The sequence below is a fragment of the Eleginops maclovinus genome, chromosome 1 (assembly GCF_036324505.1).
Source record: "Eleginops maclovinus isolate JMC-PN-2008 ecotype Puerto Natales chromosome 1, JC_Emac_rtc_rv5, whole genome shotgun sequence".
Lineage (NCBI taxonomy): Eukaryota > Metazoa > Chordata > Actinopteri > Perciformes > Eleginopidae > Eleginops > Eleginops maclovinus.
In genome coordinates this window covers 22,291,394-22,318,220 of record NC_086349.1, presented here as the reverse complement: position 1 = coordinate 22,318,220, position 26,827 = coordinate 22,291,394, and the positions used below count along the sequence as shown (strand labels likewise).

Below are 26,827 nucleotides of genomic sequence, written 5' to 3'. Positions count from 1 at the left end.
TGTTTAAAAAAATGTAAAACCATGAAACTTAAAATCTTACGTCCCCCTAATTGTTCTTCCCTCTCTGTCCTCCAGATGGCGTCACAGTTCCCGGTCTTCCCGCCGGTCTCCCTGCCTTCCACGGCTGCGTGCGTCAGGCGACGATCAACCAGCGCCCTGCCATGCTGTCCAAACCGCTCGCCGTGTACGGAGCTGTGGGCACGCAGGGCTGCCCCCACATGTAAACCCAACGCACCAACACAGTCTTATCCTCACATTCCCCAACTACAATTTACTGGTGGTGGGTGCCATGTTACTGTAGCTAATTTAAAATATATATAATAATATTTATTTTCTATTTTCAGAAAAATGTATATTTTATATTTTACAGTTTGTCGTCGCATTATTACCAGTTTGTTTTTGTGCTACAAGGTGCTATAACCACTGTCTGAACGCAGAGATGCACTGATACGAGTGAGTGCTACCAGATCTAAAACATGTAGTATATTGTAAATAAAGGCAACAAAGCTTTAACTTGCAAATGAAAAGTACATTATGTCGATCATTTAAACACATTTCCTGAACCTGCATTATGTTTTAATAAGTGAACGATGTGTACAGCTGTTTATCGTGCATCTCTAGCGGAGAATAAGATTTCCTACTGAGTCGGTACACTGTGAACACTAATGTATGAGCAACGTCCTCAGGCAGCGCAGATGGAAACGCTCCCTGTAACTGGGACAGGACTGGACTTTTGGGAATATTGGAGTTCATTAAGTCTCAAAGATGCGTTTAACAAAAGGTTGAGTAATTACCTTCAAACACAGAAAAGGGGAGCCGTTTTAAAGTGTTGCTTGTGTGACCTTAATGCTGTTTTCTCCTCATTAAGGTTTAACGATACATGCAAGTCCACTCTTCTCCTCTTCACATATAATCTCATGATGTGTCATTCAAGTTGTTTCTTTGAAAGAGGTGCTCGAGACCATGCGTCTGTTAAATTAAAATTTACAAGGAAAGGTGCAGTAGCTAACATTCTGTTCTGTACAAAATGTATTAACACTTAAAGACTTTATCAATATAATTTGCCTTTAAATAATAACTGCAGATCTGCTTGCCTGTATTAGCCAAACAGAACAGGCATCTTTTATTTTGTGGTGATTTTGTTTTTTACAGAAAAATGATCCAATTTAAGTACAAGAAATGTGTTGTCTTTGCGTCATTTGATTTCGAACGCAGCCCAGATTTTTGTCTGCAGATCTTTTCTATCAACCTCTGATAATGCTGCTTTCAAGTCCTGTTGAAGTTACTGTAAATACCAGTTTCCCACATAAATGGTTTTCATTACAACATCTAAGTTGTAATTAAGCCAGAGAAAAAGAAAGCTCTAATGACTTGAATCATTGATCAGTTGTTTGAGGTCATTAAACCTAAAATGTATGAATGTAGTGCTATATTGTGAGTGTATTTTAAACCCTCATAAATCGCAAACACGGGATTAATTCCCAGATGAAGCGCGAGCGCATTACACCCCGTCTGTCGGCTCGTGTCCAGTTCGCAGGCAGCGTTCCCGTCTCTTTTCCGTCACAAATGTAAAAATGTACCAAACATGAGTGTGAATCTTGTATGTAATATAACCACTTTTTAAAGAAATATCTCACAGAATGAATAAGCTGTCCCTCTCCCTCACTCCTGCCTCCCCCCACCCCCCACCCCATGTGTTGTAAATGTATTTTTAATAAAGTTTTTTTTCATACAAACTTCACTATCTGGTCTTTTGAGTCCCGTTTTCAAAAAGATGAGTCTTGAAGCAAGTTGTTTTTGTTTGCCAATATGATTTTAATTAAGTGTGAATTAGGGGGTGGGGATAAAAGCCTTTTAAATAGAAAGAAATCACTCACATGTAAGGCTGACACACTGCAACAGAGCTGGTGATAAATGATAATCACCGTAAAAACACACATGTTAACTGCTCTGCTTAACACTTTTCATCCTGAGTGAGCAGCAGTGTTGCATTCGGTACAGAAAAGTGTAAGACCACTTTAAAGAGAAAAAGGTCCTAAAGGAAAGGCTTGGCAGTGTGCGCTCTAATCCAGACTCATGTCTTCGTCGTCCTCCTTCTTCACGTCTTTACTGCCCTGCATGGCTTTGGCAAACGCCTCCACGTCTGACAAGGAGACAGAGAAAACAATGTTACAAAAGGGAAGAATTCACATTTTTCCAAGACTTATCTTTTACCGCGTGCTTCTTACCTCCTCTGTTGGCGGCGTCCACAGCCTCAGCCGGCAAACCGAACTGGTTCATGAGCGGGCCGAGCTGCCCCGAGGCCAGAGCGCTGCTGAACATGCTCATGGACTGAGGGAGAGAGGAACCAGTCAGTGGAGGAGATTAAAGCAATAAAACACATCTGTTGTCTAATTAAACTGTGCTGCCCTTCTTACAATTAACAACTTAAAATCACCCGTATCTATTCCAAGACATTATTAGCCACAACCAGTAGCTTATAATCACATCTTATTACGTGTGGCTACAAAGTGTTTTCATTTCAGCAGAGGAACAACATTGGACATTTCTGTTTATTTGGAGCTTCTGGGTGTGTGTGTTACCTGTTGAAACTGAGGGGAGTTGATGGTGTTCTGGATCTCCTCAGCGCTCTGAGGTAGACTTTCTCCGCTGGGAAGGAAGGGCAGGAGCCTCTGCTGGACCTCAGCGTTGGTCAGGATGGGAGCCATCATCTCCGGGGTGCAAACGCTTGCTAGGTCCACTGCAGAACAGGAGGAGTCAGCTTGATTAAATATATACACTCAGGGATTACCTCTCTCCTTTTCCAGTATTTCTCCTCTTACTCGGAGAAGTGACATCGGAGATAGTATGAGTAGTTCATATCTCACTCATTTATCTAAGGCTGATATTCTGACTCCTATTCCACATTCAGTCACTCACCTGCTGCTCCCTGAGCAGCTGAGGTAGCTGGGACGTTCATGGTGGCGAGGATGCTCTGAAGGTCACTGAGCTGGATGGGCTGGTGAGAGCCAGGGCTTCCGACAGAGGCCGGGGTCAGCGGGGTCTGAGCTGAGGCTGCAAGGGGGACGAGGGAAGATTATGTGCAGATAATACAAAGCTATGGGGTATTAAATTGCTGAAAATGTATCTCTTGATACTCTTTTTAGGGTTGGGTATGGGGGATACAAGAGTTTAAGAACTTCTGCTAGTCAGCAATTGGATAGCTACTAATATTTTCTTTTCTCAATCGTTCCCCATGAGGAGAGAGACATTTGTGCAGCTAATGAAGTGTTTCAAGTCAAAAAAAACTCTGAACTTTTCTGATTGGTGCTGTGACTGCTTTTTGCTGAAGCTTAACAAAGATCTCAAGGTGATTTATTATTTACAGTAGATCACTGCTGAAGGCGAATAAGTGTACATACCTGGTGTGGAGGGAGCAACAGTAGTAGGGGAGACAACCGAGGCAGCAGGAGTCACAGGGGTGGTTGGGGCCTGAGTAGTGCTCAGTCTGGTGGCCCCGCCTGAGGAAGGAGTGGCAGCTGCTGATTGGCTGCGAGAGCTGTGGTGGAGGGGGAACAGGTGAGTTCAGCAGTAATTTATCATATTTTTTAATTTAATACAGTCTCCATCTGTGTGTCTCACCTGGAGGAGGAGCTGCTGGTGGCTGGCCCTCCGCTGCCCAGCAAGTTAGCGAGTCCTGGTCCTGCTAGAGCTCCCAGACCTCCTTAGACAAAAATAAAACAAAATCACAAAAGGGTCCAAATTTATGTTGGATTCGTATTTAAAACAGAGCAGCTGTGAGCCTTATTTCACGATGACTCAAATAGATATGTCAGAAAGGAAGAACAAGGAATGACATTTGTTGAAAAGCACTACCAACACTAGTTTAACTTTTTCTTGAAATAATAATCTCCTTTTTAAAGCATTCTTAAGGTTATTTTCTGACGTAACTTCCCATCTCTCGACAGATACAAGTTTGTGCAGTGTTGAGCACATGTCGGAGAAATATTGCGTGTTGCTCACCCAGTCCTCCCAGTCCTGTCGGCCCGATCAGCTGCATCAGCTGGTTGTGGCTCATATTTCCCAGCAGGTTTTGCAGGCCTCCCTCTCCTCCCAGTGCAGAGAGTTCATGCCCGCTGCCTCCCCCGCTTCCTCCGGCTCCGGGAATTGGAGGGTTGTTCAGGTACTCGTTCACTTTACGACAGTACTCGTCATCCTTATCAGACTTTGGCTCCTTAAGGAAAGAAAGAATTCCTTGTAAGCAGAGACAAATTCCCCACAGACCAGGATAAAAAATGAAAACATATTGCTCAAAAATAAATGAAACCTGTTAAGGCAAGAATAATTTAACCTTCTATATTTGACTAGTAAAAACCCTTTGGGCCGGAGCAGATTAAAGAAAGTAGTAGTCAGATTTCATGTAAAATGTGTGGCTGCTTCACAAATACACTGATTACAGCGCTGTGTATTAATCTCTTCTCTGATATTGACTACCACTTCATGTTTCCACTCACTTTCCCTCTATTGAACAACCATCTGCCTGAATATAAATAGACACAGATGTCATGCATTCATAAAGACAGTGTTTATTTCTGCTCCCCCAGAAATAACACAAGGAGCATGTTCCTCTCACCTGCATCCAGAAGAACAGTCTCTTGGATCCGGCTTTGAACTTCAGCACAAAGACTCGTCCGGTGGTGCACTGGCTCACCTTCTTGAATTCACAGTCATCAGGGAAGATAATCAGGTCCTGGAAACAGAAACCAAACACATAGGACACTCAAACGAGAGGAGAGAGAGAGGTTGACCAGTGAGGTTGTTCTCTGTCACAACAAATCATCATCAACCAGTTACCCACAGAGAAAAAGCCAAGGCATCAACATCCCTGCAGCTCTGAATAAAGACAAGGTCACCTTGCTCTCTCTGGGGAAGCCAAGGTAGATTATGAGTCAATGTGTCAGAATTGCTTTTAACTACAAATAACGAATGATTTGAAAGAACATACACGAGTGCTGCCACGGCCCTCATTTTGTTTCATTACATTTACTGATAACTCACATCATCAACATTCCCAGATGTCCTGTCCTTCCAGCAGAAGTGAATCAGGGAGTCGTCTGACTGCTGGATGTACACCGTGCCTTTGCGTTTGTCCGGTGTCACCACGTTCCCCTTCAGGGTCATTTTCCCAGCACGAAACTCAACCAGGTACTTGCTGGAGCTTCCCCTGGAGCCACTCACCAAGCTTGGAAACAGAGCACCTGACGACATCTTTAGATCTCTTTGTAAACAAGCCTGAATACTGGAGGAAAAGAGACAAGGGGTCAGGTTTGTAGGACCACACAAGTTTACATCAGTTCACTGTGGCTTGGTCATTATTGATAGTAGAAGTACAGTGTGAGACCATTTAAATATGTGTATTGTACTGAAACTCAAAATATCTTTATAAAATGGTAAACCAAAGCAAGTTGGGTAATAAAATAATCTCTGAAACATTACATTTTTACTGATGCAGCTAGTGTTACTACCTAATGTTACTTAGTTAAAATAATAATGCAAGTAACTTCTGCTTACAAGACAATATAGTAAATGTATAAATTGCTTAACACACATAAAATCATATTTGATAAATGAATTACATAAAAGACATGAGTAGCATTACTGCTTAACAACACATACTGGGTCAACGTAGGATACCTTAATTTTCTATTGTTAATTATTACAGATATTTCGTATAGTTTTATATTGTAACGTCATGTCCGAACGTAACAATAGTGATGCTGTCTAATCAAAACGTTTTAAGAGGTTTGGAGCCAATTGTTTGTGTCAAAAATACTTTTCAAAGCGAAGCTAACAAAAGTAGCGGTTAGCTTAGCTGTGCAAAGTTCTAGCTGTGTCATGCTGGCAGTCAAAGCTAACATTAGCTCGTGACTTGGCTAAACCGACACACAAAGGAGGCAAACGCAATTACAAATGATCCAACTTGAAAGCGTTATTCAACATATACGAGCTATTCAAGAGAAACTGAAACTTACCTGAAGCTGAAATAACCTGCAGAAGGATTAGCAAAGTTTATCAACTACTTATCTTCTTCTTGTTCGTTTTGCTAGTAACGACATCGACTTCCTGTTGAGACGTGAGCGCGTCCGTCTGCTGTCAACGTGAACGCGGTTTGTAGTAGAGGGCGGGTGAGAGTGAGTGGGAGGGTTTGCGCGCTACCGCTCCACCAGGATTGGGATTGACAAGTAGCCGTTAGCTCGTTGGTTGTACCACTCGACTGTTTGAATGGTTTAGCGGTTGAAAGCAAAGAAGAACTGGGATGCAATTTTCATAAAAGAAGACAAATATATAGGGTGACGTCTCATTTTAAACATAAACAGAAGCCACACTGAACCAGGTAAGAAAATAACCTAGTTAGCCGTTGGGCTAGTCAGTTTGCTGCCCTTGGATTAGTTGGCGAGCTAAATGCTAGCTTGCTTATTTAAACTAGACGTATTGCAGGCTAGGCTAACAAACATGGATGCTACGTGTGTGTTCGTTTGATGCAGCGCCTGGAGATTATCCGCTTTAACTACGGTTTGAGTCCCGAGCCGACCGGTATTTTCTAGTTCGTTTGCCAGTCACGAACTGAAAGCCCTACGTAACAGTGTGTGAGTGCAGCAGCGGAAAATCTTTGGATCTAAATCCCAAATTCGTCATATTGATTATTTGTGGGATTTAACGTGACAGATTTAGTGCGTATGGAGTAAAACAGTGGGAAAGACCCCGTAGTGTAAATCCGGATTTGTAGTCGGTAGGGTAACTCTTAGTGTGTGTTTTTATCTCCAATTTTCTTGGATATGTCGCAGACAGGTGCAACTTCCATTACAAGTTGATTTAATAGCAGAGGTGGAAAAGTAATCAAATGATGTACTTAAGTAGAAACAGTGTAAAAATACTCCGTTACAAGTAAAAGTCCTGTATTCAAACTGTACTTGAGTAAAAGTATAACATTATTGGCACCAAAATATACTTTAAGTGCCAAAAGTGAAAGTATTCGTTATGCAAATGGCCCGTGTAAGCAGCATATGTTTTACACTAGTTCATTTAAATGATGTGTGCATTAATGCGTTCATCAAATGATTGGTGCATTAATGGGTTCATCACTTCAATTTTGCACTTTATTGTAGATGAAGCGATTTGAATTACTCCATCTAGAACTAGGACGTTTTACGTATATATGATAATATGTTAGGGTTTTTTTGTGTATGAATAACCTAAATATGCCGAGTAACTACTAGTTACTCAATATGGCAAATAAATCTAGTGAAGGAAACAGTATAGTACTTGCTCAGACAATGAAATGCAGTAAGAGTATAGTAGCATAAAATAAAGATACTTAAGTAAAGTGTAAATTCCTCCATACTTTACTTAAATACAGTACTTTATTAAAGGTAGTTACATCTTATCATACATACATAGCATGCCAACCAGATAAGATAAGAAATACATTATTAATCCCAAACTGGGATTTTTTTTTAGCCAGGCTATAGTTTAGCAATCTAAAATGATCTCCATTGTCTTGCGCTTAATCTCGGTGTTCCTATTATGGGTTTGCTTGTGAGGGATTCTGAAATAGCTGTTTTTCCTGTCCTCCTGTAATGTGTTTGTGTAGTGGCAGGTGGTGACTGCTTAGGTGTGAGAAAGTGAATGGAACTGTAAGGCAGATAATGTTTTGAGCTTTCCAGCATTACAACCGTATCATACAGCATTGGCTCCGATCAGCCGCCCTGGTTCTATCATGAACAGCCCTGCGCTGTAAGTCATTGTGGTGTGTTTGCATACAACACATCTATTATTTATCCTTTTGTCTTCCAATTGGACAAAGACCTTTTAAAAGTCTCTTTCTGTAAGAAGCTCTAGTCTTATCATTGCATTTGGGGAAAGGTTGTATTGAAGTATTACCACAAGGTAAGTTCAGTATCTACACATAGACCTTGTCTGGGTTTAAAAGGCATTATGGTTTTGGTATAGTTTTGTTTCTACTGTGTGGATGAGTAAGGATTTATTTTTCTTTGTGATGATCATTTTTTCTGGAAGCATTTAATTTAATATAGCTGGCAAACTAGCACTATAATAAAAGTACAATATAAAAACACATGGCTTATCAAGGAGTCAATATCAGTACAAGAGCTGAAAAGAAATGTCTATTTTTAGATAATATGACCAGAACTGCAATTTAAGATAAGCTTTCAGTAATGAAAATCTTCTGATGTGTCTTTATAGTTACTGAACATTATTTTGTAGTATTCATCTCTTTAATCTCACAAAGATATGAAACTTATTTAACAGCAAATGTGATTTAGGAGGTGTGACTATCATCTGTTTGATTTCATGATGTTTTCCTTTATTAAGTGCCTAAAGGATGCCTGTATTAACTTAAAGAAGGGGCCTTTTCCAGCAAGCTAAATGTTAAACATTTCATATATGAGTCAGTTTTAGTTTCACATGTCGTGTCCGGGAAAATGTTTAACAAATTATATTATTTCTCTTGAGTCAGCCGGTCTGCGTGAGGGGTTAGGGGAAGGCATGACGCCGAATGATATCATCAGTGTAAGCTCTTTTACAATTGGTGTTCTGTGACTCATATGAAAGGCAGTCACATCAAATCAGGTTACACACTGATAACAGAGCAGCAGTAGGAGGTCACAGAGGGACATCGTAGCCACCGCCACCCTGCAGCTTCACTGGAAACCAAATGTGGTCGAGTTCACTGGTAGTTTATTATAAGAAACAAACGATTATGTCGTCTATAAGCACAATATATCTTTTTTATGTTGTGTCATTGCGTTTAACTGTGCAGTAAACACATCATGAAAGACTGATATTGCTTCTATTCTAAGAAACAGCTATTTGATATATAGTTATAATCCTTTATTTAAAGGCGTTTAGATTTGAGTTCAATTTGTGTAATAAAATAATTGCGGGAATCATTTCCTTATTAATTATTTTTTAATTAACAAGCAATATTTTGTGATATAGCAATATAATAAAACAAAGCAGCGGAAAGTCAGGCCAGAGTGCACCTTAATAATCTGCTTTTATACCTAGTAATATCAATAGCGGGATATGGAACACACTATAACTAATTCCCTAATTTTGTACTAGCTTATCAGTTAATGGGATGATTATTCTTCCATATATATCGATAAAATATAACGTCAGTTAGTAGGAAACTAAATGGTGACTGCTGCAAATGTTTCTGTTCTATGTATGATTTGGATCTGGATGTTATTATAGTTGGTCATTGACCTCGTTTACTGTGCCCATTCTAAACTTGACGAACTTGGCTGTGCTGCAGTATGGCAGCTTCCTGTCAGAGTGTCTCTGCAGTGACCCTTGAAAACCTAAAATTATCCCCCAGCTGGGATTCCTACTGTCGCTCTCTGGTATTTGGTACTGATATTTGTATCCCCACACAGAAGACTGACAGGGTTCATGTTAAGTCTGAAATTAGATTCAAAAGATGCTAGGCTGCTGGAACAGAACCGCTTGATTCAGTAATGGATTGATTTCTCAGTTAATGAGAGAGATGATATAGTATTATGCTTACTCTGCTTCACTGTCCTCTTTTAGTTCTTGAGTTTTTAAAGCTGCTTTTGTTGTTGTCCAAATGCAAAAAGCATGCTTTGACTGATTGAGCAGAGGTACAACACTATTGAGAGTTTTAATCGGCTGTATTTTTTAACTAGGTTTGTCTGCCCATTATAATATAAGCGGTAAATCTACACCTGTAGTTTACCCTCTACAGGTGTGTAGGACCCTCTTATGGGACTAAAAATGCATGTTTTCTCTTTGTATGAGAGGCGGCAGCAGCTTTTGTCTTCAGGTCATGAGTCTTGTCATGAGCAAGTCTTCTAAAGAGGAAGGCGAAACAGTCCTGTGATCGCAAGTCACATGAGGCTGTCAAATTTTCACCTTCACTTTCTATTCTCCTCCCTCCGACTTCACACTTTCTGTTCTTTCTCACCTTGAACCAACCCCTTCTTTCTCTCCTTCACTCCGTCTCTGTCTCCGTGACACAGCTGTCTCAACCTCTGTCCTTCCATCTTCATCACGCTGAACCCCCCACCCTGTTTCTTTCTGTCATTCCGCCCCCTCCCTCTCTAAATGTGAGTCGATAGATTAGCTCTGAAGGATCGTGTATAAAGTACTAGTTCTAGAAGCAGGCAACGCTGGGACGTGAGAGTTTTCACAGCAAACTTGTTAACGATGTTAAATCACAATTTGCATCTATTTGATCAGGATTATAATTGGACCTTTTTTTTCACATTTTCACTTAACCGTGCACTAAGCAGTCAGACACCAAGCGCCACGCCTGAAAGTAGCTACGCTGCTGTTAAAGAGATATGGGATAATAATTCATTGTAACATCTCAGGTCTCCCCAGATATAAAGACAACTTCAAAATGTATATTTAAGTTCTCGGACTGCACTGATAAGAAAGAGGAAGTGATATTTCACATTTGTAGTAGATTCATCTGAACTTTGCCCAGTTAACATCGTGTAGTTTTGGTCGTTTTTCTAATAAACATACTGGGGCTGTTACTTGCTCATTTTTGGCCTTATTGTTTAATCTGTAGAATCTTTCTCTAATTATTCAATTACCTTTTTAGACAATAAAATGTTAAGAAAATGCAAAAGAATCTCCAAACTGCTCTGTTTATTAACATTTTTCCACATAAACTACATTGAACACATCATAAACATTGGATATATTTCCCTTGCTGAAACTGTTTTCTACCAAAGAGTTTGACTGCAACTGAATGGAACCATCGTTCACTGACGGCTAACTCGCTCTCCTCATGCTGATTGCAACACGGATTTGTTGTTTACAATGTAGCTTAATAAGGGAAAATAAGGCGTGGTGACTGACTGAAAAAACATGTACTGTCACATCTTCAGATTGTTGGCATTGCATGCTACAGCATGAGCAGCAGGTTATTGCTGTAAGGTTTTGTCATGCACTGTTCGCATGTGTGTGTCCAGCTGATTGGACGTTAGCTAATGGATTGGGTTGGCACCTTTTGCATCTCAGCATTGTGTACCAAGGTGTAGAGACTGATGGCAAAGCAAGAATGTGGAAAGGTTTGTCTGATCTGTTTACGGGATGCTAGGAATGTTTTTTATGATCTGCTATGCAAGTGTTGACAAGCTCTAGCTTTCTTCATTCTCTTAATAAATACCAAGGCACAGGTAAAATGATTAGCAGTTTTGTTTTGAAGAGGTTTTCACTACTCTACTAAGAGGCTGATAACCAAGCAATATGTGCGTTAAACAAAGTACTTTTTCATAAGTCCTTGGTGAAGCTCCAAGGACAAATCAAAGCCACATTTCACAGAGGCCATCACTTTGTATTTTGGGTTTTTCTCTGCCATCATGTGGGATGTTTACTGACAAATCACACTACAGTTCTCCCGAAATGGGGTGGACATTCCTCACATAGTAGCATATATTTGTGCTGACAACATCTTCAGTCAACAACACAGAAGCTGGGGTTGATGGTGCCAGCAGTTACAGGGACTATTTGTTTTACTCTTACATGTACCGTACAATCTAGATTGTTTTATGCAAGTGTTGTTTTATATGGCGTAGATATGCTTGCTATTAGATGACATGTTGTCTTTGGTGAAAATATGTACAGCCGTGGGAAAAAATTCAGAGACCACTCTACACATTATCATTTTCTCACATTCCTGTTTTTTAATCTTCTCTAAAGTTTTGATTGAGTCAATTATTTCTCCAAATGTGAAGTCTGCTGTGATTCGCATGCCCGAAACAAGGTGATGACATTAATTGCTTGAAATGTGCTTATTTGATGCGGTGATTGCGATGAATCAAACAAAACAAGGAAAAATGAGTTTTGAAAACCATTCAAACCCTGTTTATTTTAATGTTTCGAGTCAGTAAGTCTTGGCGGCATTAGTGGTTAGTTCCCTGCCTTGCATGCACGTGTGTGGCAGCTGTGTTTACTGGGTTGTCGTAGCATCGAGGTTTCATTACCATCTATTGATTCTCAGGCAGGAATAGCATGTGTGTGTGTTTGTAAGCTGATCTCGATGAATGAGCTGCACGCTCCTCCAATCAAGAATCACAGATGTCTGTTTGTCTCTCAGGGCTTTGTGTCTGCTGTGTGAAGCCTTGTTTTATTTTAGGGCTGCAACCAACCATTACTTTTTAATATGAATTCATTTAAAGGTTATGTTCTTGAGTCATCAATCATTTGTCTATGAAATGTGAGGAAATTGTGAATAATGTAATATTTCTCTGCTAACCGAAGGTCTTGTGTTGGTAATTTATCATCACTGAAAAAAATCCTAACCTCGGGACATCAAGTGGGTCGAAATAAGTCAAATCACATAAATATGAATGAGAACTTCGGCTTTTTTTGGTCCGTTATTGTTCCTCTCTATTTCCTTTCATGGTTTTGTCTTTTAGATTGCAAAAATGACCGTAAAAACATAACATTTAAAACCAAGAAGTCTTTGGTATTTGTCTAATAATGAATTGCTGAATAGCTGTCACATTCTCACTCCCCCCTTCACCAATTAGCTGTCCTTTATCTTGTTTCTTCCAGCTCTTTAGAGATAATACTTGTTATCCTGTATTAGCTGATATGGGGCCTCAGGGTAGATAAAGGACTTACTCTGGTGGTTTTTTTAGAAGCATGTTTTACTCCTCTGTCAGAGCTTTATTGACAACAGCCGACAAAAGTCCCGGCAGACCACTTAGAGATTAATATCTGAGCAGAGAGAGAGCAGCTGAAGAGGATGTAGGTGTGTAACCTTCTGTGTAAAATGCTGCACACACTGTTAATGTTCCCCTGATAATACCAACATTGGTGAAAGGCAGTAATTCAGTGAATAATAACTATAGCCATGTAGTACTTATGCCATTACATTAGGGTAGAAACTAGGATGTAAAACATAACAATAACATTGTAATAAAGATGATAGAGTTGAGAAACAGACAGGTTAAGTATTATGGGAAATCTAAAGCAATGAAAGAGGTTAAAAATGTTGCAAAATAAGGAGAGGAAGGAGAATCAAGTACATGGAAAAGAGGGGAAAGAAACACGTGAATTGGGAAGTGATGACAAAGGAGTTTGCAGAGCTGAAAGAGGGAGAGGTGGAAGTGTGTGTGTGTGACAGTGGAAAGAGTGATGGATGAAGTGCAGAAGAGGGAGGGAAAGAGGATAGGATGGATGGAGAAGCAGTGGATGCAAATGTTTGAAATGACACAATGATGTGGTCGGATGCATGTTCATCAGCGGAGGAGCAAAATTGTGAAATTTAACGACAGCATATTTGACAGAACGATAAGGGGGAAGTCGACATGTATCTGGTGCACTTCGATAGTTGATTAGGTAACTTTAAAAGAAGCCTGAAATGTACTCGTTCCAGCTTCTCTAGTGTAAAGATGTCCTGCGTCTTCGTCTAATGTGTATCGATAAACCCCTAACTCGACGTCAGCAGAGCAGGCTGGTCCATGCATCATTTGTCTTTTATTTTCACTTTCTGTATGCATGGTGTGTGTGCGTGCAGTGTAGACAGCAGCTGGTGACAGGGGTAGTCAATAATACTGACTAATGGTCCATGTCCATCCTGCTGGGCAGCAACGAGAGAAAACAGAACAGTTCTGAACAAATGAAAGCAGAGGTGTTTTTAAAAGGCTGAACGATGCTGTTTTACTCTCTTAGCAATCTGAGTCACCGTTTAAACCAACTACATGTGACACACGGAACATTCTTAGTTTATTTTTCTGTTTTTTAAAGACTTTATTGTCTTTTCACTTCCTAATAATCAGCTTAGACACTCTGTAGTCAACCCTGTGGACAAACAAACAGCCAGCGTCAATGAAAGCTTAAAGAACCAAAGCAGGAAAATGTGTCTCTCTTTTGATCAAATGTGCACCTGTGTTTTATGTGCTTGCTTTATTAATAATAGGTTTGGTTATTAGTGTGTTTCTAAAGAGAGACGTTCAAAATAATAATGTTTTAAGTTTAGGGGTTAGCCAAAAGAGCCACGGCAAACATCCTATGCTAAATTTAAAGATTGTGAGACAGGTTTTAAGGATAACTAAAACGTCTGTTACTGCCATGTTTTCTTTTTATTCCATTTGGGTCGGGTTCCCTCCCTTCTTTAGCTTGTGCTTATTTCTATTTGTATAATTAGTTTATTGTTTTTTCTACTTCTGTAACTAGAAATAATTACACTTTTTCTTACTGCCATTAAAACTATATATAAATGCTGGCTCCACAGTCATTTCACACAGTGGACATGTTTTAATAGGGGAAAATGCAAACCAAACCCTTGAGTTGAATTACAGTGTTAGTAATATGAGACAAACATAAAACAAACCTTTCATATTCAACAGTGAGCGCAGTTTGAAAACAGCAGAGGAAGATGGCAGACCTATAAAACAGCAACACAAACACGCTGTTAGAGTTACAGAGCGGTGGAGCTGGGCATCTGGGTGTTGTTGGGAAAGAGCGTTGGTGTGTTCAGGGAACCTTCCCTTTATAAACAGAGGTTTATTATCAGGATAGAAGTGAGGACACACTCTTATCCCGCCAGGACTGGGATTTGGCCGGCTTTGCTTGTTTACCTGGGGTTGTAGTCAGCGTACACCGTAATGTGACATGTCGTTGTGTTTATACGGTTTCAGAATAGCATATCAGTCGCCTAAAATCAACTATTTGAACTAGTATCAGTAAGTGGTTCCCTTGCTGTACTTTACAGAAAATGATCCCTCAAAGTATTTGTGAGTTCAGTCAACTGTGGTTAGATGTTTGTTCCCCCATTGGGACTCGTGACATGAACACCACAGATGTGAGACTTTTTCATGATGTAACTGTAAGGCAATAATCTCTAGATCATTTTGAGGAAGTGACTTTTCCTCAAAACAGAGGAAATCCAACAGGAAGCACTTTTTTCAGATAAAACAGGACCATCAATTCCACCATGATTGTTGTTTTTTGAGTCAAATATGGGTTCCTCTTACTGTACTCTGGCTGTTGGTGCGTTTTAGTGACAGCTACTTTTGATTCAAGCTGACAACAGGGAGCATGGCCTATTTTACGCACATGCACACCCAGAGTAAAGGAAAAACAGCTTTAAGTAAATGCACAAATAAAGACACCAACTGTGACTAGAGCTTCATAAACACTGTGAAATAATTACTGATCACAATCTTGGTAAAGTTCAGGAACTGTGTCAAACCTCTCTTCCTGTGTTAAGCAAGGCCCAAAAACTCCCAACTTCTCAGGGATAACCTGTTTTTGTAGGCCAATCTGAATAAAAGCTAAAGCTTATGATCACAAAATGAGGATTCGTGAAGCGTAAATGCAAACAGCAGAAGTTAAACATATGGAAAGATTACTCCAGAACAAAGCTGTAATGACTTCTAATGTCATCGACAGACTGTAGTTTCATTTAGCATCTTGTTAGCATCAGTCTTATGACACATGCGATATCTTTGGAGTTAACATGTGTATACTGACATGTTTTACTCACAAAATGTGAACAGCTCTTCAGCTAGTGTTAGCCACAGACTTTGTTTCAGGCATCTAAACAAAACCCCATGCAGAACAGAAAAACCTCGACCTCAAGGGAAGTTGAGGTGTACAAATGCTAACACACTTTCTTGGTTAAGGACTGCCTCACTTTGTAGTTGTTGAGGCTGTAGGGGTGTCCAAACTGTTTTCACTGAGGGCCAAATACAGAAAAACATCCAAAAGGCTGGGCCACTCATTAGCATTAAGGTATAGTGCCTCATAGGTTAAGTTATAGGTTAGCAAAATCAATCAAATACATTATTCTACATCACAGCTCTCCATAGGGTTTAATGACTTATTTACAAAAAGTGTGAGCAGCTCATTCCTTAGAAAAGAAGCCTCAGGTTGTTAATAAGGGGAAATAGGATAGGCTTTTTTTCATTGACTAAGATTTTTTGAAAAAGCTTTCAACTTTAATTGACATATAATACATGTTACCATATACAGCTCTGAAAATATTAAGAGGCCACTCCAAATGGTTCTTAAATTTGTATCTCTACATGTATGGCAGCCATTCCAAATGTTATCATTGAATTGAAAGACACGTCTATAAATAATAAAACAAGAGAAAATGATAATGCTGAAGTGGTGTCTTAATTTTTTCCATGGCTCTATATCTAAGAAGTTTCAGTTGTGGGCCATTATACTTTTTGAATTTGCTGAGGGCCAATTCAAAGGGCAAGACGGGCCGCAGTTGGCTCCCGGGCTGTAGTTTGGACACCCTTGCTGTAGGGTTACAGTAAATGTGAAGGGTTGAACTTTAACTCGTTTGCATTTCGAGTTAGAACTCCTTTGTCATTACCTAAAAATCTTCTGCGCATTACCACAACCCCACTGGTAAATATAGGCTGACCCACTTGTTTGGAGGAGGATTACAGATATCATCGAGACATTTCCAGAAAGCAGGAGATGAACTGATATTAGAAACAAATCAGTGTATTTTTATTAGAAAACAGGACGGAGGGTTTTGGAAAAAATATCAGGTGTTCATTCGCTGCTGCTGCTGCTGCTGGTTTCCTTGAAGGATGTGTTGCCTTACCCTTTATTGAGCTCACATTGGCAGAGCTTCTGAAAATCTTCAAACAGCAATGATAACATCTCCCCTGTATACACAAAGCCTGCCGTCGGTTAATAGTGGGACGTGATTTGTTGCACCAGTGCTTTTTGCCACATGTTCCTGTTCAACTTGTTTATGTCCTTCCTCTGCTTTCAAGTTCCTGATGTGAGAGGATTTATGTAGCGCGCAGCCATGACGCCAGGAATAGTAAAAACATAGACTGTCTCGTGCTGTTGCATTTATTGTTATTAATAAAGTCACATGGAATATACAGACCGCATCAATCCATCTTGACGGCTATTCATTGTTGCGCCGGTGTCCTGATTATATGTTTTGTTTGTTATGGAGACAAAGTCAACACAGTTATACAACCGTAGGGAGCGGAGCAGAGCAGCGTGATATCTGGACTGATGCTCGCACACCGCTGTTCCCTTCGTGGTTCTGAGCACATGAGATGTTTGGCAATATGAGGAATTTTGCAATGCAGTTTGTACCATGGGAGCGACCTCCTCAGAGGAATCTCTGCTTCGCATTTCTGCGGAATTGTTCATCCCTACGTGGAGGGGATGTTGATCTTGTTCTAGGATACAATCATGTTTTTAGTTTTATACACGCTTTGTCTATATTAGCTCAGTAGTCTGTCTCTCTTTTACATTTTACAATGTTTTAAGTGTTGTCAGTACCATTGGAAGAAATACAGCTGTCCCTGAATAGTTCAAAGCTGCCTTCAAAGCGTTGACATCCAAAGCGGTACTGTATTTTCCTCGCAGTTGCAGATCAAGATATTGCTGCACAAATAATATTGATCTTAATTATTTGTAGGATTACTTTCCGGTGGGGGCGGCGGTGTATTGTTTTCAACTCGATCCAAAATCCAATTACTGAAGTGTGTTTTAAAATCCAAAAATGTACATTTTATTGGAAAGAAATGGATGTAATCACCTTGAAAATTCTAAAATGTTATTTGAAAATTCTGTTTCAATTGGTATTTGTGTCATTTTAACCTTTCAAAATGATATCCAAAGACTTTTCTTTCTCCTGCACACACAGGCAGACATTTATTTTCCAGTGAATGATCTATAATATGAAATATATTGATATTATAGAGGGTGTTATCCATATCTCCTTCCCATAAATAATGCAACAAAACTCTATTTTCCATTGAAGCTCAGACCAGGGTAATCGACCGCTATTTTCAGAGGAACATTTTCAGATTTTATATGAGGTTCAGGTGTGGAAGCACTCCCACCCACACACTCACTCTAAGACTGTGGCCATATGCCGTCAGCCTCATTACACCGGGTGTTAATTCTTTCCGGTCCGTTTCTTCCTCTGAATGGCCAATTTGATTTACAGCTCATACAACAAGACACAATCTCATTGGCTGCCTTTCTCAGGTGGGCGGGGATTTTGGTTTAAGATCACTGTGGTGGTTGGATGTGATTATTCACAGCACACACACGCATACTGTACACACACTGACACACACAGTCTCTCAGTGCAGCATGTTGGTAATCCCTAGAGTACAGATGAAGAGCACTCATTGGTTAATCCCGGTCACGTGGGTGGTGATTTCCGTGGTGATTGGTTAATTCCAGGCACAGTCGCAGGCAGGATTTAGGGAGGTGTTAAATCAATGTCTGGTCAGGCGTGTCGTTGTGGAGGTATTGTAGGCTACTGCGGCCATCTGGTGCCATGCAGGGCTTTAGACGGAATAATAACTGACCCTCAATATATCTGTCAATCTGCCGCCTTATTTTATTCCAAAGCCTTTTTTTTTACATCTTTTCTGAATATTAATTTCATGTACAGTAAGAGGGTTTAGTTTATCTTTATATTGCCTTTTTCTCTCTCTGTGCATTTAAGGTTATTTTTTTTGTTCAGGTAAATAGGCTGTTCCAATCATTAATGGAGTAAACTTCAGTTAGAGAAATGTAGTGTGAGTGACGGAGCTTTCAATTACCATATATCTGAGTATTACAGTTATGTCACTGCATATGTTGGTCACATCAATAATACAATTCATGAGGTCCTTTTATAACGTATTTGTGACCCCTGCCATGGAGGCTTTTTGTTTGTTCATCAATGAGATTACAGAAACAAATCTGTCATGATTAACACACCAAAACCCTGTTCTGTGCTTTCGGAATGTCTTGCTAGTTTTGACCTAAATGAGTCATTTGATCAAAAGGCAACCATCAAATATGATCGGCTGATGGATCGTGGGATATTTCACTTTTAAATGATCGTACCAGTCCATGTGTAGGTCTAATTGCACTTAATGATCTATTGAATTGTGACATCACTGCTTGAAAGATAGCAGCTTTATGCATGTGCAGTGTTCAACATGTTTATGTGACATTGTTTAGTGTGTATTTATTTAGCATACTTCAGCTTCCAAAGAATAAATATCACAACACAAAGGGTGCAAATGATTTTGACGGGAAAAGTGTTCCTGTTAGGATACTAAGTCATTGTAGTGAGCCCATTACAGGCTTGCCGCAGATATTTTTCCCGTTGTTAATTTCAGTCTGTGTGGCAGAATTGGCTTAGTGTGCTCTCTAAGCCTGCTAACCCCCGTACACCTGCCGTCTGCAGCCTCAACCCAAGGGTCAGGGCTCCGTTACTGCTCAGTTTAAAGGTCAAGAAGTTGATTTCTTTAAAAAAAATAAGCATTTTGCCTTGGTACTTTTAGTACGGCAAAAACATAAATAACACATTCGCAGTAATTTTAGTATCCAAGGAGTAACATCCGTTCTGCAGATTGATTAATAACCTCTCTTATTGAGTTTGTTTATATGTAGGGCTCCACGGTTTGGAAAAAACTACAATATTTTGACTGATGTTGCATTTGTGATATGAATTTTGATATTTGAGGAAATTATTAGTCGTTATTTTTTCTATTTCTATATCGGTTCAAAACAAGGTGTTTTTATAAAGTCTGTTTTTGTAGGCCGGGACTTCTCCACAGCAACACAACCCTTCATTCAGAATGATATTTACACAAAGTGTGTGTGCACTAGTCCTTATTATGACTTCCATGACATTCAGATTAATTTTGCAGCCCTTTTTAATAAACCCACTGTGTTCCTTGTTGTTGCTGATGGGTGTAGAGTGTGTGTTAGTGTTTTGTGGTTCCTTGAATTAGCTTATCATGCATCCTGCTGTGTAGCGCCCTGCAACCCCAACCCCCCCTTAGTGGGTGGATTTACAGTTAGTGTTTTTCATTCTGTGTCTCTGGCCTTTGTCACCCTGCCTGACCCGGCTAATCTCTTCTATGCATTTCATCAGGTTTCTGCCAGATGATTTTGCAAGAATGCTGATATTGCATAACATAACTTTAAACAGCGTAATCACCAGTCGTATTCAAAGAGGGTTAAAGCAGCAGTGGCTTGGAAAGTTTCCTGTGTGTATATATATATATATATAATGTATCTCTTTTGATGGTTGTAAATGAAACAGTCTCCACCCAGGAACTAAATTACATCTTGTTTGAGGTTATAGAATACTGACTACTCTGAACTTTGAGCCAATTTCCTTAGAGGGCACAGGTCAGCTGGGCTAACTTAATTGTATAGCTAACCTTTGAGTTGTTTTATTTGCTATGAACCAGCTTCTGTAGCGAGTATTTCTACAATGAAATACAGTTTTGATTCATTAAGCCAAGGCATTAAATCATTTGAACATTGTTTGCTCTCCAGCGTATTATTTTAAAACTCTACTCCTGTTTTTGTAAACATTGAAACCGATGTAAGTGCTGATGTCACAGCCGTGAGCTGAGTTGTATTGGTAATTAGTTTCTGGGTTCTCTTTTGACAAGAAATCATTTTAAAATTCAATAAGCATCTGTGTGTCAGATAAAGTCATCACTCAAGTATAATTTTGTCACCGACCTTCTGACTAGACTGATTGATCACTACTTGAAAATAAAGTTTTGAGTTCATATGCATGTTCATGTACGATCGGTTTCCCGAAAAACTCATTAGTAGCTTTGATTCTGATAGAGAAAAGAGAGATGAAAGGGTGAGAGAAAAGATAGATGAAAGGGTGAGAGAAAAGATAGATGAAAGGGTGAAAGAAAGTGAGAGAAAGTTCGGAGCCTGAAATGTGGTTGGTGTGTGATCGGCATTTTATTGTGGTTAAACATTAAATGAAAATGAATGCGGATACTCTCAGAAGCCCTCAGGTAGTTTCCTTCAGTACACCTCGCATATTGATGACCTACTTTACTTAAAAATTAGTAAAGTGTTGATGGAGGCATGCACAGGCTGCACCAAATTCAGTTTAATTACTGCAAAAAATAGCCTGTCAGTTATTATTCACCTCTTATGTTACAATCATAGGGTTTTCTAGCGGGCCAGTGGCATGTATACAGCATACTGTGTGGTTAATGTCCTGATACTTCTGTGTTCATTCTGCTGCAAAACTAAAGTAGCAAGCCTACCATAGCTGGCGTTGTGACAGAGAGGAACTGTAGTACCTACACTAATATAAGGGGTCAGTTGTGGTGTAAAAAGCCATACCTTAAAGACTATAATATATTATGGGTGCTTGTGTTTTAGTTTTCTCTGGGAAATGTAGCAGTCCATACTCATGTGTAATTTTGTGTCTGCTGTTTTTAATAAGCAGCTATTTCCATTTTTGTTGCTGCCTGATGCTGCATGTCAAACTGCTCAGCGTTGAACATTTGAGGACAAACTCCTGATCATATTATATACATCAGCTCTTATCAGCAGCTGGTAGCTTCACCTTGTTTCTGAAGGGCGGCAAACATGTGCATACTTTATTTAAACAACTACAGTATAGATAAACAATGTGAAATACCATTTATAACTATGAGTACATAAGGCAATCATTGGTCATTTATTTTCCTCTTGCTCTTGGTTCTTGTATGTCTGCTCAGCCTCAAGTAGCCGAGACAAAGGTAAATTCAGGACGCAGATTATAAATCTCTCTGACCTCACAGGCTTAATTCTGGAGAACCTTTTTTTCCTCAGCTGTTATAATAATAAGGAGAGATCACCAGAATAAAGCAAAGCAACTCGCTTTTGAGTCTTTTCTCTCTTTTTCCTCTTCCTACCTGACAGGTGAGAAGCTCAGCGTGTGCGGGAGAGAGTGAGAGTGGGTGAGAAACTGAGAGACAGAGAGAGAGAGCAAGCGGCCATGGACCAGCAGAGACAGAGATCTCTCTCCACTTCAGGAGAGTCGCTTTACATCGTGCTGGGACTCGACAAGAGCGCCACAACAGACGACATCAAGAAATGTTACCGGTATGTGCTAACAAAGAGACAGGAACTCATTTACTACCAACAGATGCTTTATTTAGTTTACCACTAGAGGGCGTCAGAAGCCTGGGAGCCGCTCTTGTAATGTCATGAAATGTGAGAGATCCTGGAATAGATAGTTCAGAAGTTTTGTGTTGCATATTCATTCATTAAGCCCCTTAATAAAGCATTTACCATATTTCAAAAGTCTGTTTTAAAGATGGAAATGTTAATGAATTTGTTTCTCTTAAGTTTAAATGACATTTACTTTTTCATTTAGATTTCTTTATATTATCTATAACTTTGATTATAATTTAGCATTGTTTCTCTTAGGACAGAAATGTAAAACATAACTCAGGACAAAAGCAGGTTGAGGTTGTTGGTTTTTTATGGAGTGACTTTGTACTTTACGTTTTGACAAGTGTGCACAAAAGATTTTACGGGAGCTTGAAATAAAAATTGAAAAATAAATCAGCAAAGTTTAAGTCAAACGTTTTGCTAGAATTAAACAAACAGACGTGATTATGTCTGAAAGTCTTGAAGGTCCGTTCACTGGAAACCCACACTGTCTCCAACATGTGTATCTCCACCTATCTTACCTTTTGTTATTGTGACCTCAACAGGAAACTAGCATTGAAGTTTCACCCTGACAAGAACCCAGACAATCCGGACGCGGCCGACAAGTTTAAGGAGATCAACAACGCTCACTCCATCCTGAGCGACACCACCAAGAAGAACATCTACGACAAATACGGCTCGCTGGGGCTCTACGTCGCAGAGCAGTTCGGAGAGGAGAACGTCAACACCTACTTTGTTCTGTCCAGCTGGTGGGCAAAGGTAAGCAACAAATACGGGCTTAGTGAGATCATTTTTTATCCATTGGCTGTTTGTGTTAACCCTCACTCTTTCCTCCCCCCTCGTCCCCAGGCCTTGTTCGTGTTCTGCTGCCTGTCCACAGGCTGCTATTGTTGCTGTTGCCTGTGCTGCTGCTGTAACTGTTGCTGTGGTAAGTGCAAACCTCGGCCGCCCAGTGACCAGGAGCCCGAATTCTACGTGTCCCCCGAGGACCTGGAAGCCCAGATGACCGCGGATGAGAGAGGTGAGGGCAGGGATGATACATGTAACCATCATCTTGGTGTTAAATGTTTCCTTGCATCACGATTACTATGTCGTATATCTGTCATTTAAATAGCAATAATGTTCTTAACAGCTGTGTTTTAATTTCCGTTATTATTTTGAGGCTGTGCGTGCAACAATGCATCAAAACCTTTATTAAGTCCAACCCACTGCGACCCACAGTTTGTAAACCAGATAACAAACATCACATTAAAAAGTAGACAGTTTGCTCTCTCTCCTAGAAGAGTGTTCAGGTAGCGACCATCAGGAAGCCTTCCTAAAAGAAAAAGCTGCCTAAGCGTCAAGTCAAACTTCTGCAGCTCTGTAATCTCTGGACATATTTTCATTTCATTCCATGTGTAGTTTATGAACTGATAAATGATTGAACCGTGCGATTTCCTTCTTTGAAGACTTGTTTTAGAATTTTGCATCAGATATAATGCCGGTGATCTACACCAGTGGCCATTACTTTCTTTACATATCTTTTTTTTTCCAGTCTCACATACTTTGTGTTGGTTTGCTTGTGCTTTAACGTGTGTGTTCTCTCCAGATGGTGGAGAGCCCATCGTGATGCAGCCGTCCTCAGCCACAGAAACCACCCAGCTCACTGCTGATCCACACCAAAGCTACAGGACCGATGCATACTAAACACACACACACACACACACACACACACACACACACACACACACACACAGATAAGTCTCACCTTACAGTTACCAAACTGTAACAGTTTCAATCATTAATACCACATCCCAGGACAAATGCACACACACACATTCTCAACACTTTCATGTCTGTCCATCTGTGTTTTTTCTGTTTCATCCAACATAATAACACACACACGCACACACACACACACACACACCAGCAAATACAACATACCATCACTCAGTTCAGCCCAAACTTAAGTCTCTGTTTCTTATTAATGTGAAGTGATGAGGAGGAGGAGGAGGAGGAGGAAACGTGAGGAAGGAAAAATAAACAGCTCTGAAAATGTCTCTAAACACAGCATTATTCTCACGCTGTTTTAATGCAGTGTGATCATGTGTCTCTTAATTTGTTCTTACCTAGAGTAACATTTTTCTTTCAGATTATAAGAAAATGTCAAATGAAAGCAACTTTCAGTCACAAATATTTCAACAAAATCCAAGACGCTTAAGCCTGTGAGAGGAATGCACATTGTCAGGCGGTTGACAGTGTAGGCGAACTGACTCGTTTCACTCACGAGCGTAAACAACTATTTTAACACTTTAGGTCTACTTTTTGTCCGCACTGCCCTGGTTCACGAGCCGTTTCTGTGTGATATGTCAGGTCATATCGGCTAGGGCCCCCCCGGTCTGTCTGCATGACACAGCGTGTATGTCCAACAAACTTTGTGTGCGGCTCTTTCTTCGAACGGAACCACAAGACTTCTCTCTTAGGCGGACGCTGGCAGGAAGTAGCTAGTAGGACTGTGTGTGTTTCTGTCCTCTGGACCCTTGTGGACAAATAGCGCCTCACAGTGGAAACTGTTTTCTCATTCAAAGCTCGTTCCAACAGAGTTTAATCCTCTCCGTTATGAAATAATTGTATGTTTTTAAAAGGTTTGGTAAAGCAGAAGGAAAGACAGAAGGTCCTAATACCATCGTAAGAGATCATTATTTTTGATAAATGGCACGTTAGCCTTCGCTCTATTTCAGCTCAGTTTATGCAGCATCAGTAATCATACAACAGAAATATCTTCCGAGAGGACACACTGAAAAAGATTACTGATGAATGTGAATTGTGACTGGTGTCTTTACGCCATTCCAGAGCATCGTGGCTCAAATCTAAAAAAGTATTCCAGTAATAGTTGAATCCTTTTGAAGTCTTGATCCTCCTCCTTCCTCTTCTTCTCTTCTTTTATGTTTTAATCTTAATCCCTGTTTCACATTGAGAGCAGAGTGTGTGCTGTAGGAGCCATGGCAGAGTCCAGTGTTATTAATAGGGACATTACCATACATTAGGGACCTCTCGGTGTCACCTAGGAAAACACACACACACACACACACACACACACTGATTGAGCCCCTTTTGTTTTTAGTTTCCCATTTGTTTTGTGAGAAAGTAAAAATGCTGTACATGTCGTGTAAAGTGTATGTTTAGATTTAACGTCACTGTATTTCTTTGAATTGGTTCAGAAATTTGAACACCTTTTTTCTCTTCGTCTATTTGTCTCTGTAGAATTGCTTTTCATCGTTTTTGTTTTTCTTATTTATGTTGTTAATGAAGGGAGGATAATGATATCTAAAGTCTTATTTTTTGCAACCCTTTCAGTAGATTATCAAAACCCTCATAGCAACTAAAGAGCAGTTTACAGAAATCAAACGGATTAGTTAGGGTTTAATTTAACGGAGTAGCGCTTTCTGGTTTTTGTAGTTCATTTTTAATTGTCCCACATGCGTAGCACTCCAGCTCTGCTATAGTAGAAAACACAGGAACTTTGTGATCGTTTGTGTCAACAGCTTGTTGTGATTTAACCATCCAGGCTATTTATTCACTATATTTTACTTTTATTACTCAATCAAACACTTTGTTCGTTATGTATTCATACATATCATGAGAAAGTGCAATATTAGCTGTTTCAGGCTCATTACCATATACAAACAGTATAGGGTATTTCATATAGCCTAGTGTGAGGGCACAAGAAGGAAGCTCAATCAAGGTAAAGGAGAGAGGCGGCCCCTTATTCGTCCCACAGAGGGGACATTTACATTCTGCATTTGACCCACCCTAGTGTTAGGAGCAGTGGGCTGCCAGTGTGCACAGCGCCTGGGGAAAGTGCGCAAATCACAGTAAACACAATATGCTTGATGTTCAAATCATCTATTTTGAGTTGTATTTCTTTTAGATTGTTTTAATATAGTTTATTGAACCCTGCAGATGCTCCTTATTAATCACATTTCTCTGAACTTGATTTGTTTTGTGCTTCATATCATGTGACCACTGTCCACTGAAATGCTACACCGATAAACCCAGAAATTCCCTCCTCTCTGTTTCTCATTTTCTCTCTAATGACCAAACATGCAACATGTGAGCGAATGCAGCCTGAAACACACAGACCTGGAGTCAAAGCTACTCCCGTTGTTAGATCTAAATCAATGACATAAATAACAATAACTGTAAGTGTGAATGTAGCGACGAGGTGATAATTATATCGAAGCATTGTTTTATTTATTTTATTTTCTTATGTTTTTAATAATTGATTAGCTGGTGTGTCGAGGGGATGTATAGAATTTTAGATGTGATACATTTTGACAATGAAGTGGTAAAATGGCAGACCTGCTGTATATACACGCAGTGGCACAGTACATAGAGACGTTAGAGGTTTTCTGTTTTAGCATGGACTGATAATGTTGTTGCGTCTGTCAGGCAGCCGTGTGGGGAAATGAAATTCCCTGTCTGATGTACTGATGTAAAATAAATGTTTCTGTTGCTTCGGAGCCTCTTTTCTCACTGTGAGTTTCTTTGATCTAAAAACGTGGAAAGCGGAGATGACAAGCGGGCTACAGGGGTCTGGTTAGCCCACTTGTTTCTAAGCATTACACAACATTTGTGTATATCTTGTAACACTGCCTCAGACCTGTTACCATATTTTGATATGGACATTTAGTGAGGTAAAATCACTTACTCAATCATTAGGCCATATGAAGTCATTTAGTACAATCTGCATTACAAAAAAGACTTGTGATATTTATGGAAATGTGAAGCTGAGTGTAAACAGCATTGATGTTATATGTCTGCTGATTAAACAGCATGAAAAACGAGACCTAGACCACTGCCCTGTGGAACACCACAA

At 39.9% G+C, this 26,827-nt stretch overlaps 3 protein-coding genes across 4 annotated transcripts in view; 2 read left to right on the top strand and 1 right to left on the bottom strand.

Annotated features, from left to right (window-relative positions):
* LOC134869369 (laminin subunit alpha-5-like) overlaps positions 1-1,741 on the top strand; it is a 78,415-nt gene extending 76,674 nt beyond the window's left edge. The window contains 1 exon segment of the mRNA XM_063890937.1: positions 76-1,741. Coding sequence (XP_063747007.1) covers positions 76-224 — 149 coding nt within the window. The 3' untranslated portion in view covers positions 225-1,741.
* Positions 1,138-6,184, bottom strand: adrm1 (ADRM1 26S proteasome ubiquitin receptor). 2 transcript variants are annotated; one of them, XM_063890901.1, is made up of 10 exons: positions 6,012-6,184; positions 5,038-5,278; positions 4,613-4,729; positions 4,003-4,213; positions 3,622-3,703; positions 3,402-3,538; positions 2,920-3,054; positions 2,583-2,740; positions 2,229-2,331; positions 1,138-2,143 (listed from the first exon to the last, which is right to left on the bottom strand). In XM_063890901.1, the coding sequence occupies exons 2-10, from the start codon at positions 5,245-5,247 to the stop codon at positions 2,064-2,066; spliced, it is 1,233 nt and encodes a 410-aa protein (XP_063746971.1). In that variant the 5' UTR covers positions 5,248-5,278; positions 6,012-6,184; the 3' UTR covers positions 1,138-2,063. The 2 variants fall into 2 exon arrangements, with proteins under 2 accessions (XP_063746971.1, XP_063746980.1); XM_063890910.1 differs by having other exon boundaries at positions 3,622-3,700.
* Positions 6,149-26,471, top strand: dnajc5ab (DnaJ (Hsp40) homolog, subfamily C, member 5ab). Its single transcript, XM_063890924.1, has 5 exons — positions 6,149-6,373; positions 21,715-21,897; positions 22,515-22,728; positions 22,819-22,990; positions 23,558-26,471. Exons 2-5 carry the CDS (start codon positions 21,791-21,793, stop codon positions 23,653-23,655), a joined length of 591 nt encoding a protein of 196 aa, XP_063746994.1. The 5' UTR covers positions 6,149-6,373; positions 21,715-21,790; the 3' UTR covers positions 23,656-26,471.
* The last annotated feature ends 356 nt before the right edge of the window (positions 26,472-26,827 follow it).